This window comes from Triticum aestivum, chromosome 1A, assembly GCF_018294505.1.
Source record: "Triticum aestivum cultivar Chinese Spring chromosome 1A, IWGSC CS RefSeq v2.1, whole genome shotgun sequence".
Taxonomy (NCBI): Eukaryota; Viridiplantae; Streptophyta; class Magnoliopsida; order Poales; family Poaceae; genus Triticum; species Triticum aestivum.
The window spans coordinates 519,188,228-519,204,595 of NC_057794.1; the positions used below are offsets into that span (position 1 = coordinate 519,188,228).

At 45.9% G+C, this 16,368-nt stretch overlaps 2 protein-coding genes across 2 annotated transcripts; both read left to right on the plus strand.

Moving 5' to 3' along the window:
* The first annotated feature begins 1,043 nt into the window (after nucleotides 1-1,043).
* Nucleotides 1,044-9,742, plus strand: LOC123062297 (coilin). Its single transcript, XM_044485757.1, has 13 exons — nucleotides 1,044-1,325; nucleotides 1,513-1,577; nucleotides 2,209-2,481; nucleotides 2,712-2,891; nucleotides 3,554-3,620; nucleotides 4,230-4,298; nucleotides 5,400-5,601; nucleotides 7,001-7,035; nucleotides 7,878-8,183; nucleotides 8,292-8,363; nucleotides 8,545-8,700; nucleotides 8,786-9,065; nucleotides 9,154-9,742. Exons 1-13 carry the CDS (start codon nucleotides 1,119-1,121, stop codon nucleotides 9,414-9,416), a joined length of 2,175 nt encoding a protein of 724 aa, XP_044341692.1. The 5' UTR covers nucleotides 1,044-1,118; the 3' UTR covers nucleotides 9,417-9,742.
* A 1,497-nt stretch (nucleotides 9,743-11,239) lies between these two features.
* Nucleotides 11,240-12,485, plus strand: LOC123170516 (ethylene-response factor C3-like). Its single transcript, XM_044588405.1, has one exon. It carries the CDS (start codon nucleotides 11,240-11,242, stop codon nucleotides 12,074-12,076), a length of 837 nt encoding a protein of 278 aa, XP_044444340.1. The 3' UTR covers nucleotides 12,077-12,485.
* The last annotated feature ends 3,883 nt before the right edge of the window (nucleotides 12,486-16,368 follow it).

A 16,368-nucleotide genomic window follows, 5' to 3' on the forward strand; every position in this document is an offset into this window, starting at 1 on the left:
CCACATGTTAAATATATTAGATTTAGTGAGGGATCAACTATTTTAGGAACAGTGGATTCCTACGAAAAATCTTTAAATCAAATTGACCAAGACTAAACAGTATGCTTCGTTCTCCTTTACTAAAAATCAATATGTTTTCTAGAACGAAGGCGATTGCGTGACCTTAAGAATGAGACATTTATGGTTTACAAGAGTTCTAAAATATGAAAAAGTAAATATGTGAACATACGGCAAATGTTTGATACACGAGCAAAAAGGTCTTCATGGCAACACAACGCATGTCAAACAAACGAGAAACAAAAGGGCACCCTGGGCCGCCTTCACCAACAACCCCATCGTCGCAAAGGCATACACCCTGGCGTAGCTAGACGTTGTGAAGTGGCGCGTAGATCATGGTACTTGGGCCGACCTGCCGATGAAGATATCAAGATGTTATTGGTCACCCCAGAGCCTCCACAATTGCAATAACACAAACACGTGTAATAATGTGGCTCATGTACTATGAGACCATGATGAATTCATGATGAAGGGGAATCCGGTAAATGGTTCTTTAAATTCCTAGATTTTGTGCTTATTTGCTATCACCAATTATCTTGCTAGATTTTCTATTTAAAGCTCTCTTTAGATGATATAATTTTAAAAATGGATTCCATAAGATTTGATTCTTATAGAATATTTTCCAAATCATAGGGGTCGACTACTGGATTTCTACGGAATCCATTTCTACATCCCCACTCCATAGGAATTTGGACATAAGCTCAAATATCACTCTATTTTTTCATTAAAAAAATCAATACACATCCGTTCCATCTCTCCCTGGTTCCCCAAAATAATCATCATGAAAGCCGGGTAGTACAAGATTCCTGAGTTTTCAAATCCTGTAGGATTTAATGATACATCACTTTTTAACATGGTGCATAAACATGTCAACCATGTGTTTTTTCTATTTATAGTTTTCAAATTTTCAAATATTTGCAAATGGCCCAGTGGAACGTCTAAAAAAAGTGGCCCTAAAACACCGCCACGGTGCGTCCTCCGGACCGAGCCAGGGTTTTACGGCCTCCGCCAGTCTCTCCACCCAGCGAAACCCCCAAATCCACCTCCCTCCCGCACCGCCAATGGCGACGCCGCCGGCGCCGTCGCCGTCGCCGGTCAGGCTCCGGCTCGTGTTCGACAAGGCCCGCCTCCTCCGGCGGGCGCAGAGGGACCTCCGGCGCTGCTGGCTCCTCCTCCGGCCCGAGCTCGCCACCGTCGCCGACCTCGCCGCCCACGTGGCCGCCCGCTTCCGCCTCCACCGCTCCTGCCCCGGCGGCGTCGTCTTGACGGTGGGACGCCCTCCCCTCCTCACCTTTCTACATTTGTGTGACGCATGGGGCTCTCAGTCGGGGACTCCCCGTACACGAATGCCCGAGGGTTTCCGGGCACTTCTTAGATTCTTGTGGATTTTATCCATCTATTTTTGTCGGTTCTTAGCTTCTGTACTAGGGATTGATGGATTGTCTCTCTGTGCAGATGGATGGATTTGCCCTGCCGCCTTTCGAGTCCACCTGTATCTTCAGGGACAAGGATATCATAAGGTACTCGGTCGAGAATTGTTTTTTATTTATCGTTGAATCTAATGTGGTGTCCGATGTAACATTGTGGCGTTTGGATCTCTGGGTTCCGATTTTGGGGGAATCAATGGGTTGTGGGCTTGTGGCTATGCAGAACACCCATGTCAGATTCACGGGATGCTAATGCTATGTTTCATTGTAGTGTGTATCTGCCATTTTCCTCTGGAAAAATGAAACCCAGACGGATTATCAATCCTGAGTCAAATCTCATATGTCCAGGATTGAGTGGGCTGTTAACATACGAGACACCTGCATGTCAGTTATCTGCATATAACCGATGCTTGAAGTGTTCGTCATGATATAAGTAAATTATGTTTCCTTTGAAGAGCTAGAGTTTCACATAATGATGGTATTCTGTAGGAAAACTCTCCTGTGTTTTTGGATGTAGCATGTCGTTTTCCACTGGCATGTTGAGTTGTATACTTATATGGGGATGGTGAGGAAATTTGTGGTGAACAATTTCCGTGTACACCTTTACTTGGCTAGGAAAAAAACTTTTCCATCTAGCATTCCAGTTTCAATACAACCATTCGTGTAAATTGTGGAAATGATGTTATTTACAACAATGCTACCCTCCCATCTCCTTGGATTGCAGGGTTCAACAGAAAGCTTGCAAGAGAATGGTACACCATGACGATGTACACTGTATTGAAGGTCCCGAGAAAGTAGAAGTGCGTCCGCTTCCGACTGATGATAAAATCCTTGCAATTGAGTATCAAATTGACTCTAGTAAGCACCAAGAAGAAGAGATGCATTGTGATCATCAACCTGAAGAAAAGGTAACATCCAACCACAATCTAGAAAATGGGCATACAAGCTCCAAGAGGAAACGGAAAGATGAAGATGCAAAAATACCTGAGAGCTCAAGGTATCCTCCTTGTTTGTTACCATTTTTTTTTGTCCCGTTTGCCAACTAAGGATTACCACTTAGTCTGTATTTTCATAAGTCATAACAGTAAAAGGAAACCCCCCCCCCTGAAGAAGTTGATGATTACACAACCATTTAGATCACATCTGGTTTCATGGCTGCTTGCTTCTCCTATCTTGTGTTGCGTTCTGTTCTGTTCAAGTGATTCTGCTACCCATCTGGTGATGCAGGAGAAAGAAACTGAAGAAGGTAAAACACATCGGGTGCAGCAAGGTAGATGACATTTGCCAAGATCAGAGTTCTCATGGTTCCAAAGAGTCGAAGCCGTCCACTATTGGTATTGAAGAAAAGAAGGCTGATATTCAAACTGAATGTACTGTTGAGTTGGATGGAAAGCAAAAACCTGACAGGTAATATATTAAGTTTCTTCTTTCCACCCCATCCGATAAACAAGTTCTCTTCTTCCTGGTAGTGGTACTACCAAGGATCATGGACAGCAAAGTACCAATCCAGGCAATAAAATCACCACTAGTAAATGGTGCTAAATTGGTTTAAATTACATGCTTATAGCATATTGAGTATATCATCACAACATATTTTGGATATACTCGATATGCTATAATCTTTTGTGCATTAAAGGTGTACGGAGTTCCATTGTCCCTTATGTTTATGTCACCAAGAGATAGTGATGACATGTCATTATATTTGCATAAACTGCAAGAAGCTTTTTGAACATGGCATTTTCTAATGATTCAGCATTTATCTCTGTTACACCATTTTAAAGACTGTTTTTGCCTTTTTGTAATGGCAGTTATTTTTATTTTTGTTTCTGGTTATATATGTACAACAGAATGTGAGCATTAATACAAAGTACGTCCTAGTTCATTTTTAATAGGTGGTATCTACATATATTAACAGTAATTCTGGTAAAAAAAAGGTATTATCATGATACAAAAAGACTTATGGACTCTTTTGCAGTCTTTTCATATTGTTCACGCTGGAGTATCTTAGAATTAGTGTCATTCTTTTTCTGTTAGATCTTTGCAAAAAACTAATCTTGGAACATTTTCAGGTGCAATAAGACCGAGTTGAGTTGCGAAACTGAGGTGGCTGGGCAGACAACTCAAATTCCTAAAACGGTTTGTGCAATCTGCATTTCTGCCTTTAGAGAAATCCAGTGATTGGCTCTATCTCTGTTAGTTTATTTGGGCTGTAAATATTTTCCTCGTCAACTTTCATGTTTCTTATAGTTGGTAAACATTGTCATGTATTTATAGTACGTTATGAGACCCAAAGTTCTCAAAACTGATCTAAAGATGCCGCAATGACGGATCATTGTAAATAATAATAATAATCTTATGGCTAGGTTGGGCATTGCATCACTAAACGTAGTAATAGTAAGTATCTGTTCTTGGCCAAAATAGACCTACTCAATTTTTTCCTATATATTCTACTGCATTTTTCATTTATAAAATAAATATGTACAGCAGATGCTACTTGTAAGATAAGATATTTAAATTGCCTAGAGATTTAGATGGAGTTGTATTTCCTTCTCTTAATTTGATTTAATCTTTCGACTTTGATAAGACAATAGATAGGACTGGATCATGCTCCTTTAGCTCCTCTTTGATATGCTAATAACGGGCATTACTAAAATTTTGAAACAGAAGCTATGATGTCACAGTTTTTCTGCCTCTGCATTTTGGTTAATTATCACATGTATTTTTGTCTTTGTTTTGTCCTGTCAGAGTCGAAGTGCTCGTCGTAAGAAAATCAAAAGGCAACTTAGGAAGCAAGAGAAAGAAAAGCTGAAAGAGGTATTTTGTTAACGATTTTTTGTGTTCTCTTTCGGCTTCACATGGTATCTTTTATATCCTTATTACTAGGGCATGTTAGGTAGGAATTCGGATAACACTGCAGATTTGTGAATCACTGCCACTGACAATCTTTGTTGGATCAGTGGCAGCCAAAGACATAAGTTGTTTAAGTAGATGTTTAAATAATCTCACTAATCACATCCACATGTGGACCTTTTCAAATCAAGCCATGCTCTTTCCTTAAATTCTACCTTTTCCCAAGACTCAAGAAGACTGTCGGTGAGTTGATATTAGAGTCTCACAAGAGTTTGAACCTGTAGATTGGTAAGGCAATCGTTATCTAAGAATCCGTAGTAGGGTTCATTATTGATTTACGGTTGTACTCCCTCCGTTCGGAATTACTTGTCGCAGAAATGGATGTATCTAGACGTATTTTGGTTCTAGATACATCCATTTTCAAGACAAGTAATTCCGAACGGAGGGAGTACTACTTTACGAGCATTCTGTAACTCATGTTACTTCCGAATGCTTCATTCATCCTCTGAACCCAATCATCTGGTGATGGCTTCTCTCCCCTCTCATCCCCACTTTATCACCCAGATTCCAGTCTCTCCTGGACACAGCTCGCTAGCCTATCCAGCTCCGCTCTCCCATGCGAGACCCACCTTCTCCCAGTGGCGCTGCTCTTCGAGATCATCCTCTCTCACCCATCCCGATCCTAAATCGCGCCATGCAGCCGAGCCACGGAGACCTCACCCATGGGGACGGCTGGTGGTAGCCGAGACGAAGGCAACAGGAGGAATCGCGGCAATCGTGGCGGCTGTGAAATGGGCCTCCACGGGGAGGGCTCCCGGTGCTGCAGCAGAGGCGGTAGGAGGAATGATGTTGGTTGTTGTTGCAAAACAAGAAGGTCTGTTCTAAACTTGCACGTGGGGTTGGAAGAGAACCTTAATGTATTTCAATTGGTACCCTACTCCAGTGGCTCTAGATCTCCCATGCGATTAGCACAATTGTCGTACCTGATATGGTCTCATATCTATTGTAGGCATAAAACATAAATGGTGTTAGCCAAACATATTAATCCACAATGTATATTTGTAGAATGTGGACTGCCAGGAATCACCCGCTGCTGCTGACTGTCCATCCTCAAGCAATCACGATGATCTTCCTTGCCCGTCAAGCAATGAGAATGGCCCTCACTTGCCATTTTCAAGCCATGAAGCAGAGGAGGAAGAATCTGATGCATCAGAAGATATTGTTCCAGTTGTGGTTCGTCCTGGTCACATTCGCTTTGAGCCAGCAGGTATTCCTGAGCCCGTGAAGAGCTAATTCCTGCTAATACGATTTTCTGCATTGCAACAGTTGATTTGTCGATTGGCACTTCACTGATAGTGTATCTGTTTATCATCCCCATTGTGAAAGAAAGCTTGTACGAATTGTAGTGCCCCTGACTACACTGCATGCGAGCACACATGCCATTATGCATGTCCAAGCATGGACACATTCTATGCTCTGTATGGTCAACTGGAAAACGTTTTTTGACATCTTGATAATAATTTGCTATTATTCAAGTTTCTATTATTATTTTTGTATGAGCTGCTTGCCTGCTTGTGTCCTGCCTCTTGACTCTTGAGTCATACTTGAAGCTCAAAATATAGTGAAATTATTACGAAATTACTTCCATAGTTTTTGTGGTAGAGTTATTGTAGTCATTCAGTTCAATTTGACACTCATAAAAGAGGCAAACGATTTATGTTGTGTTTTTTTGGAAAAATACCTATAATTTGCATCGTGGACCAATTAGTCTGCTTATTTATACCTGAAAGGGGTGGATCCTCAAGGCAGATCACTGTGCTAAGTTAGGAAATATAAAACAGTGCTGCTCCCAAGCCTATGAATTTTGTTCCTGAAATGATCTTCTGAGAGAAAATATCCAAGGAGGATAGTCTTACCGTTTCCAAGTGGTACTGCTGGTAGATTGTGTTATTCACTATGTCCACAGTCATCATTACTTGGATTCACTGTGTCCATAGACACCATTAGTTGGAAATATTAATATAGTTGGTTTGCTTTTTAGTTACTTAGTCGAGTTTATTTATTTTTATAGATTGGGTGTATTAGAGATAAGTTCACTTGGCATTGGAGATCTGTCCTATTAGGTCATAGAAGGGACTGCATTGCATCTTTGCTTTTCAGGCAAGAACAATGAATTAGTTTTCTCTCTCAACATCTCTGTATCTCAGATTATACCCAACCTTTTCCTCTGAAAACCTTTATCCCCTTCAAGCAATGTCATTTGCCCTCTACTACACAGTAGGTACCCCGATGAACCAAGATTTGTATCACAGTGAGACTAATTAAGGGTCAACTACTAGGCTTCTAAAATAAAAGTTTAGGTTGGGCTGCCAGAATTTTGGCAGCTTATTTTGGCAGGGGGCAGCTTATTTTGGCAGCCACCCATAAGCCCCAAAAGAACTGGCCCGAAAGTCAGTTGTCTAAGTGGCTATGGAGCTATATATTTTTTCTGTGTGAATCAACTATATTGCAGTTCCATTTTCCCTTCATGACTTGTATTTTTTTTAACTTTTCTAACAGTTCTATAGGAATCATCATTCTTGTGTTATAGACATCATTGTACAAACTTCAATCCCTACCTGAATAATCATTTATTTTGTTTAACACAGAATTATTTGTGTTTCTAGGTGAACCAAATACGTCATCAGCGAAGGAAGCACAGGTTTACTTACTTCTCTTTGTCCTTTCTGTTATTCATCATGGAATGCCTATAATGTTCAATCTTTCTGCAACAACTAAAATTTGGGGCCTATCTATGTACTTACTGAAACATGTTGCTTATCCCTCAGTTCAATTGGGTGCGTTGTTCTGCTCAAATATTTTTAAACAGACAACAGATGCCAAGGCCTAAATGTTGACTTGTGGATTAACTTCTAACTCTGTCCTACATGCTATATTTTTTATTTCATTAGCTTTAGACTCAAAATTAGTACTCCAGATAGCCTATTCCTTTATAAGAAACTTAGATGCGAGGCTTATTTCATCTCGATGGGGTACCAACATTCAAGAAGAAATAGCCACTATGTCAAAACTTTGTGGGAACAACAGATAAAACATTAAAAAAAAATTCCCCTAAAAAGCTACAGCTAGGAGGAGAGTATGAAGTCGACAAGCAGCGAAATGGAGTGAACTTTCCTTTCCATATCTTCCAATGTGGACTGAGTTTTATTCTGAAATGTTAATAGTTTGCAGAATATCATCCCTTCCCCATATGTTCTTTAACAGATCTTTTTAAAGCCTTCACGCGTGCTTGGGGTGTTAATGATAGGTTCTTTTCCATTTTCCATCTTATATTTAGCCCAAGTTTCATGGGGTATCCAGTGCATGTATGTGAAGAAATATATAATGCAGATTGGTAAAATCTAAGTTAGATGTAGATTTGAATTATGCGTTATCAAGATTACCATTTTATGTACATGAAAATAGGAAATAGAAAATATTGTTTAAGTTGAGTAAAATCAGTATCTACTTCCCTTTCCATTGATGTTGTTCTTCTGGTTGCAGGCAAATTTCACATGGGGTGGAACCATGAGCAAAAAGAAGGGACAGAAGTGGGGAATGAACAACTCAAATAAGAAAAGCGCTGATACCGGCAATCTTGGGAAAATAGTTGGAAGCAATACTGAAGTTAACCACCTTATGGTAGATAGTAGGGATGAGCAAAATGTTTTTTCTGGGGCCAGTAATCAAAAAGTCAACGAGATCAATCCTGATGTGTTAGCAAAGGAAAAATCTGTTGCTGAGGAAGGGAAGTCTACCAGCGAACCTTTGGACTTTGAAGCTCTGTACCCCCTAACACGTCTTCCAGTGGTATTGGTTTCCGTTAGTTGCTTTGCAGAAGTTGCTTATTCTTAAGCTGTATTTTATTGTCTAGTTTGATTCTCTTTGTGAGCTTACCCTTTTTTTTTTCTGTTACAGGAGGGAGATCTGATTGCTTATCGATTGGTTACGCTGTCTTCCTCGTGGTGTCCGGAGATATCTTCGTATCGGGTATGACACAATTTCCACTAGAAGTTTCAATTTCTTATGGAAGCACTTCTGCATGGGTCATTTGTTGCTTCAAACATGCGAGGGCAACCATGAAAACAAAACACATCTTAAATGTTCGAGCCATCGTCTCTGTTCTTAAATTTGGGCAACCTATGTTTCATCATTTTACACACTGTTTCAGGTTGGTAAAGTTCTTGTGTATGATCTGATATCATCGCGCATCATTCTGCTACCTGTTCCGGAGCATCCAATCATCACGGAGGAAATTACATGCGAGGACGAGTCAGATACTATGATGGTGGATACGTCACCCTACAAGGAAGATGGCTCCTTGGAGGTAATCACTCGCTCGTGTTCAATTTCCAATCTTAACCACGTGCGCAAACCCGGTAAACATCACCCTCGACGTCTACTGCATGCAGATCGAGTACTCCAACCTTCTCGATGTAAGACTAGTGAAGGGCAGCAAGCCAGTATCCGCAGACCTTAGCGCTCCCACTAGAGAAACAGGGAAGGAAGGCAAATCACCGGTCGGAGAACCAGTCACCTTGGACGAAAACAAGGGCAAAGTTCATAGCCAGAATGGAACCCCGGTGCCAGCCTTGGACGAAAACAAGGGCAAAGTTCATAGCCAGAATGGAACCTCGGTGCCTGATAGCAGTAAAGGCCCAGAAACGCCACGAGGTCCAGAAGTGCCGCCAGGTATAGACCTATAGCTAATCTCTTCCTCTACACCTAGCATGTCTTGCTATTGTACGCTGATTTAGAAACACCGGTTTCTTTTGCGCAGAAAACACGCATGATAAGGCCTGGGAGGCAATCAGCGAGGCCCCAAACGGCAAGCCTGATGATGAAGCCGAGGGGAACAATGGGTGGGGAGCTTGGAAACAGAACGCTAGCACGTCGGCGTGGTCGTATAGAGCGCAGAGAAGCACCGCCCTTGGTCCGACCCTCGCGCTTCTGAGAGGCAACAATGGCAGAGGAGGTGGCAGGGGAGGCGGTAGGGGAGGCGGCAGGGGAGGCAAACCCAACAACCGGAAGTACGGCAAGTGATGATGTGTTAGCGCGGCGCGTTCGGCATTCGGGAGTTGCTGATTCATTTTGTATGCGATGCTTGGCCGAACGAAGATGGTGTCTGTTAGCAGTTGTCAAACCATTTCGGAGAAAACAAGATAATGTCTGTTTAACTGTCGGTTCGGAGTTTAAAAGACCGCGACCGCGTAAATGCAAGTGATCATCGTGTGTGTTGGGGGAAATAAGTGAGGCTCAAAAACCACCACGTAGCGAAAACAAGTGAACACATCAGGATCTGGCCGTATTTCTGCAAGCATTTCAAAACCAGCCTTCATAATTTAAGTGCTGCAACCGGATTAATATGAGCACTATTGCATCAGAATTTCCAGAGTTTTACAGTAAACGGAAGTGCAGCAGAATCAGATCAACGGGAAGAAAATAGCACTGTAGTTCCGGTTCTATGGAACAGTGAAATAAACATCCTAAATCATAAAGAAGTGATGTCAGATAATTTGCGATTTTGAGCGATCCACTGTCAAATCAATACTAGCACGAATTGCGATGCTGACAGTGGCGTTGTCCTCTGCGAGCGTTCCCTCGCTAACACGCACACTGTGAATGAGTCACTCACCTTTCGTTTTCACTAGGTCGAGGGAGAGGTGTGACCTTGTCTCATTCGTGAATAATCTGTCTGACTCCAAGCGACGCTCAATTTGTCCACTTGTCGTTTGCTTTGAGCTGTATGCGCTTGTTTATACGGTTGTCGTCGCTTTTTTTTTAAATATATATAAAGCACGACGAAAGCCGTTTTCGGTAGATACAATGTATTTTCCATGTGTGGGGTCAGTATATAAAACTGTCTCTTATAACATTCTAATGAATCGATTGAAGGCAATCAAAGCGAGTGACTCGGTCGTACATAACGCAGCTAATTAACACGTGGCGATCTAAAATAAAACTCTAAATGATGGAACCAAGAAAGAAGGAGGAAGCAACAGGCGAAAGAAGGAGATACGGAAGATTCGTATGGAACCGGCGAAGGGGCAGCGCTGCTGGGGCCATCGAGGTGCAATGCATCCATGCACGTCCCGCCTAATTACCGGCCATGCTTGCGTGGAAATTTCCAACAAATTAAAAATGGCGCGATGGCGAGGTGCAAATATTGACTCACGTGCGGCCTCATCATGTACTCCACCATTTGCAGTAACATAATCAATCGTCTCACTCACCACCCAGCAGCTAATCCAGAGCGAATATGACAAGGTCAGGTCAGGTCAGGTGCAATGGACCTCAACATTGACTCACGTGAGGCTAATTAAGCTTGGCTCACCATTTAAGTGCAGTGGAGTGTATACCACTACCAGCACTACTCCCACTTGATCATTACTTAAGCTGGCTAGCTCAGCTACAACGATTAACATTACCACCATGATTTTTCATGATCACAGATTCGCATATTTCGGTGGGGTCCGAAATACTTGTAACCCTGAAATTTCGAGCCAGATTCAATCTAAAATTTTACTTAGGTTAAATTTTACTGAGTTTTGAAAACGCAAAATCTGAAAGGATTTCCGAAATTTCACGTATTTCGGCGACGCCCAAAAGTTTTTCGTTTCTGAAATGAAGAACCTTGGCTGCTACCATCTTCTTTCACAATTGCTGCAGTGTAGCATTCCTGCATTTTGTGGAGCCCCGGCAAAAGCACGGCAAGTAGCCAAAGGGACGGCATCCGGAAACAGTCGGGAAACCTGTAAGCAGAGCACGTTCCCCTGCTTCGTTCTCTTCCCAACCAACTCCTGCCACGGTGCCACCGGTATAAAACCATGGAGGCGCGCTTCCACTCGACATCAAAAGAACATTCCATGGCTGTTCCAAGCGGCACGTGCGCGGCTTCTCCTCCTTCTTCTTCCACGTCGCCGCGGCTCAGCGCCGGCGTCGTCAACTTCTTGGCGCGCCGTGCCATGACCACGCACCACCGAGCAGCAGCGGCGGCAGCAGCATTTCCCCTCCACTCGCCGGGCTCCTCCACCGGCTCCGCCGACTCCGTGCCGTGGAGCAGCTGCCGCCACCACGCCCCGGCCACGCCGCCCCCGCCGCCGTTCGACACTAACGACGCCGACGAGAAGCTCCCGCGCAACATGCTCTCCCAGCACCAGGACGGCTCCGCACACGGGACAGCGGCGGCGCCGCTGAAGCAGGAGCCCACCGACGCCGGGGTGGACGCCGGGCGCGCGTTCCGCGGCGTGCGGAAGCGGCCTTGGGGCAAGTACGCGGCGGAGATCCGGGACTCGACGCGGAACGGCGTGAGGGTGTGGCTGGGCACGTTCGAGAGCCCGGAGGCGGCGGCGCTCGCCTACGACCAGGCGGCCTTCGCCATGCGCGGCGGCGCCGCCGTCCTCAACTTCCCCGCGGACCAGGTCCGCCGCTCGCTGGAGGGCGCGGGGGAAGACGTGCGCGGCCGCGCCCACGGGGTGTCGCCCGTGCTGGCGCTCAAGCGGCGGCACTCCATGCGGAGCCGAAAGGCCACGGCGTCGTCGCCGTGCCGCAAAATAGCCAAGGCCGCCCGTGGGCGGCCGGAGGGCGTGGTGATGGAGCTGGAGGACCTTGGCGCGGAGTACCTCGAGGAGCTGCTCGGCGCCGCCGACGACATGACGGCCTCGGCTTCCGATTCATGGTGCTCGAGTCATCATTCCATCTGATGCAACAAGAGAGTTGGCAAGTGGCAACGATGGATTGATCACCATTTGTGTAGTTCTTTCTTCTCTTCCCTGTTGCTGTTGCTGGCCGTGGTCGGGTCTCGTTCCAGAATTTAGATAGCCTCTGTAGGATTGAGAAACGGTTTGTGAGACCGACGGCATGTTTAGGTCTGAACTTAGATGGCCGTGAAAGATGTGAAGTGTCAAATGTTTGGGTTCGAATCCAGTCAAAATGGGTGCATGTTTGTAGATGTTCATAGGCGCCAAGTTCAAATTTTGTGTGGCTTGGGTCGCTGTTTTTTCTTTTCAAAAAGAATCAGAAAAGGTACACGGGATTGTGGTTAGTTTTTATCGTTGGCGGGTAAAGTGGACTGGAAAAAAGAAACATGCATGTCCTGATCGACCAGGTCAAGTCAAAGTTCAAACATGCCTGCAAGTTGATGTTGGTGTGTGTTGGTAGGCAGTCACGTGCGAGTATATGCGTACAAGATAAACACAATAAGAGCATCCAATAAAAGATGCAAATTTGAAGATATAAAACAGAAGATATAAAGGCAACTCGAGCAGATGATGTATATATTGGAGATGTAAAAGAGCAATTCGAGTAGATGATGTATATATTGGAGATGTAAAAGAGCAATTCCAACAGATGATGCAAAGTGAAGATGTAAAACCGGCCGCCCGCCGTACGGATGTGTACAACTAGTCTGCATGAGCGCCGGTGGCCGAGCATCGAAAGACGGGAGGAGCACCGGTGGACCGAGCGGCGGCCGAGCGACGAGAGCCGGGAGGTCGAATGCGGCGGGGGGAGCTCGAATGGCCAGCGGCACGGCCGCGAATCGAGCGGCGAATTGGTCGCGGCGGGGCGGGGCGACGACCGTGCGGCGCGAGAAGGTCGGGTCTGGCGGCGGAAAGCAACGACGGTGTGGAGGTAGGTGTGCGGCTCGAATCTGACGGCGGCAGGGCGGTCGGGGAGCTCAAATCATGCGGCGGCGATTCGGGGGTGGAGAAGTGGCTAATTCAGACGATTTGGAGGCAGGCGGCGGTAGAGCAACAACGGAACCGACGGGGGGCTCAAATCATGCGGCAGTGAAGAAGCGACCAATTCGGACGATTTGAAGGCGGGTGGCGGCAGAGCAATGGTGGAACTGGCGGCAGGGGTGGTGGAGCGGCTGGATCTGGCAACGGGGCGGCAGCGGCGTGGTGCGGTGGGCGAGTGGCGCGGCGGCGGAAGTGCTGCGGGACGGACTCAAATCAGCAGCTACGGCGGCGCCGTGGGGTGGGCTAGACCAGCGGCGGCTGCGGCGGGTTCGTCGGAGTCGGCCATGGCTCGGGTGATGGTCGGTAGGCGGCGTGCGGGTGGAAGAAAAATGAAAGTGGTTGGACAGTTGACGCGCAGCCGCCAGTTTTACATCTCCTGGAGGTGGACATGTATTGTATTTTACATCTCCTAGAGGTGGAGATATGTATTTTTTTGTGATCTACTTCATCTGCTGGAGAAGAGTATTTGGGCCTCGGAAGTTGGAGTGATTAACTCTCGATTGATTGACTGATTAGCATCGGTTACAGGTTACAACATATACAAGAGAGAGCCCATAAGAATCGGCACGCAGGCCAGGGCGTGCTGTTGCAGATCCTACAAACTAGGGTATACACATGTGTACATTGCTATACATAGAATTAGTCTAACACTCCCCCTCAGCCGGAACTCTATTTGGATGAACGTTCAGACTAGATCTGAATTCATGATACACCTGTGATGGCAGCCCCTTTGTGAAGAGGTCGGCAAACTGAGAACTGGATGGTATATGCAACACGCTAGCGTCACCAAGAGCGACACGATCACGGACGAAGTGCAGATCTATCTCAATGTGCTTCGTGCGCTGATGCTGAACAGGATTGCTGGCGAGGTATGAAGCACTGACATTGTCGCAATATACCACAATGGCACGCCGCGGAGGACACTTGAGCTCATGGAGAAGTTGCCGGAGCCAGCAGGACTCAGTAACACAATTTGCAACTCCGCGGTATTCAGCTTCGGCGCTCGAACGACTAACAGTTGGTTGTCGTTTGGAGGACCATGACACCAAATTCGAGCCGAGGAAGACACAAAACCCTGACGTGGACTTGCGGGTATCCGGGCAGCCAGCCCAATCTGCGTTGGTGTAAGCCACAAGATCACGAGAAGTGGATCTGTAGAACTGAAGCCCGTAGTGAGAGGTACCTGTCGGTGTCAAAACCGGCGGATCTCGGGTAGGGGGTCCCGAACTGTGCGTCTAAGGCGGATGGTAACAAGAGGCAGGGGACACGATGTTTTACCCAGGTTCGGGCCCTCTTGATGGAGGTAAAACCCTACGTCCTGCTTGATTGATATTGATGATATGAGTATTACAAGAGTTGATCTACCACGAGATCGTAGAGGCTAAACCCTAGAAGCTAGCCTATGGTATGATTGTTGTCGTATATGATCTATCGACTAGCCTGGCCTCGGTTTATATAATACACCAGAGGCCTAGGATAACAAGAGTCCTAGCCGAATATGCCGGTGGGGAGAAGTCCTTGTATTGATCGCCAAGTCTTGTGGAATCTTCCTTGTATGCGGCAGCTGTCCGAACTGGCCCATGAGTATACGGTCATGGGGGTCCTCGGCCCAATCTAACAGATCGGGAGATGACGTGGTGAGTACCCCCTAGTCCAGGACACCGTCAGTAGCCCCCTGAACCGGTCTTCAAGTTAGGGACGCTCTTCGATTCTTCCGAACTGTTCTTCATCTTCGGTTGTCGGTCTTGAAAACTGGTTCAACAAATCTTCTCATCTTCGATCTTGAGGATCACCAAAATGCATTCGACGAGTTTACACGTCGGGTATCCGAGGAGCCCCTGTAAGTTTCCGGCCTTTATCAATGCCTTGTTATTTTTATGCCACACCTCGGGTTTGAAATTGTTCCCGGGCGGCAGCATCCTCTTGCGTCCGAGCTCCAACGCCAGACTGCATTCGAGGTATCTTTTGCAGCCGAGCACCAACGTCGGACCGCTTCCGAGCTCTAACGCCGGAATGTATCCGAGCTCCAATGCCGGACTATGTATCCGAGCTCCAACGCCGGACTGTATCCGAGGTGTCGTAAATCACCTTGGTTCAAAGAAGTTTGAAGGAGTTTAGCCGAGCTTAATGCCAGAAATGCCCTCTATGGAGCCAGCCACTAGCGCCCGAGCTTTATGCCGGACTGCTTCCGAGGTGGTGCACCACCCCGAATGTGGGCCGATTTTTGTCAATATTTTTGATTGGTGCAATTTATTCTCTGCCGAGATATATAGCCAGTAGCCCTCAAGGTGGGTATTAATCTAAAACCCGAGATGCACCTGAAGGATGATGTAAGACCGCTGATCCCAGTAGCCGCTGAGACTCAGGTTGATTTGCAAAATCGGCCTGAGGATCAAGTCCTAGCTCGGCAGAATACTTCGGGACACTAAAAGCGGCGTGCTCAGTCCTCGAGACTCAGGTTGGGTGCGGCCGACCAACCTGAGGATCAAAATCTCCTCGGAAACTATATTGCACATAAAATTTTCTGCATTGGACAGGCAATGTAGTAGCCCCCGAGACACTGGTCGGGTGGCAACACCAGATCAGGGGATCGATGTGCCCCTTTAATATTTGTAAATAATAAGCCCAAAGCCCAGTAGCCCCCGAGCCTTAATGCGGGCACGGGTGGCCGAATTAAGGATTGATATCCATAGTAAAATCACAAATTATGTGTAATGACTCTATGTATCCAAGTACTTTACGTCATTTAATGCTCGGATCCGCATTGTACAAAACTTTGTTGACCGACCATCGGCTTCCACCTCCTCGGCCAGTAGCCGAGGAGTGTTTGTCTTACTTTATAAAGCCTTTATGAGGGCAAAGATTTACGACAAACAAGGCAATCTGGCCATACGGTTTAATAAACAAAGGTACGCAGAGAAATATGTTATATTACTGTTTAACAGAAGAAATGTCTTCCAAAGAAAATAGTCCCGCTATCGGTTCCTTTCTTTGGGTTGTCATGCTAAGCATGATCATGAAACCTCAGCTCGAATGTAAGAGCAAAATATCGAGGATTTAGTTTGGGAGGCCAGTTAATAGCCCCCGGTAGTGTTCGGCGACAGTCGAGGTCAAGCCGTAAACACTTCGGCCATTGTTATGAATGGCCCATCACTTAACACCGTCATCGGGTCGCTGACCAGTTTACACTTGTTGTGACAGTCAGTTTTCGGCTTTCTCCACTGAGGTGCTTAACCATGTGAGCTGGAAGCACA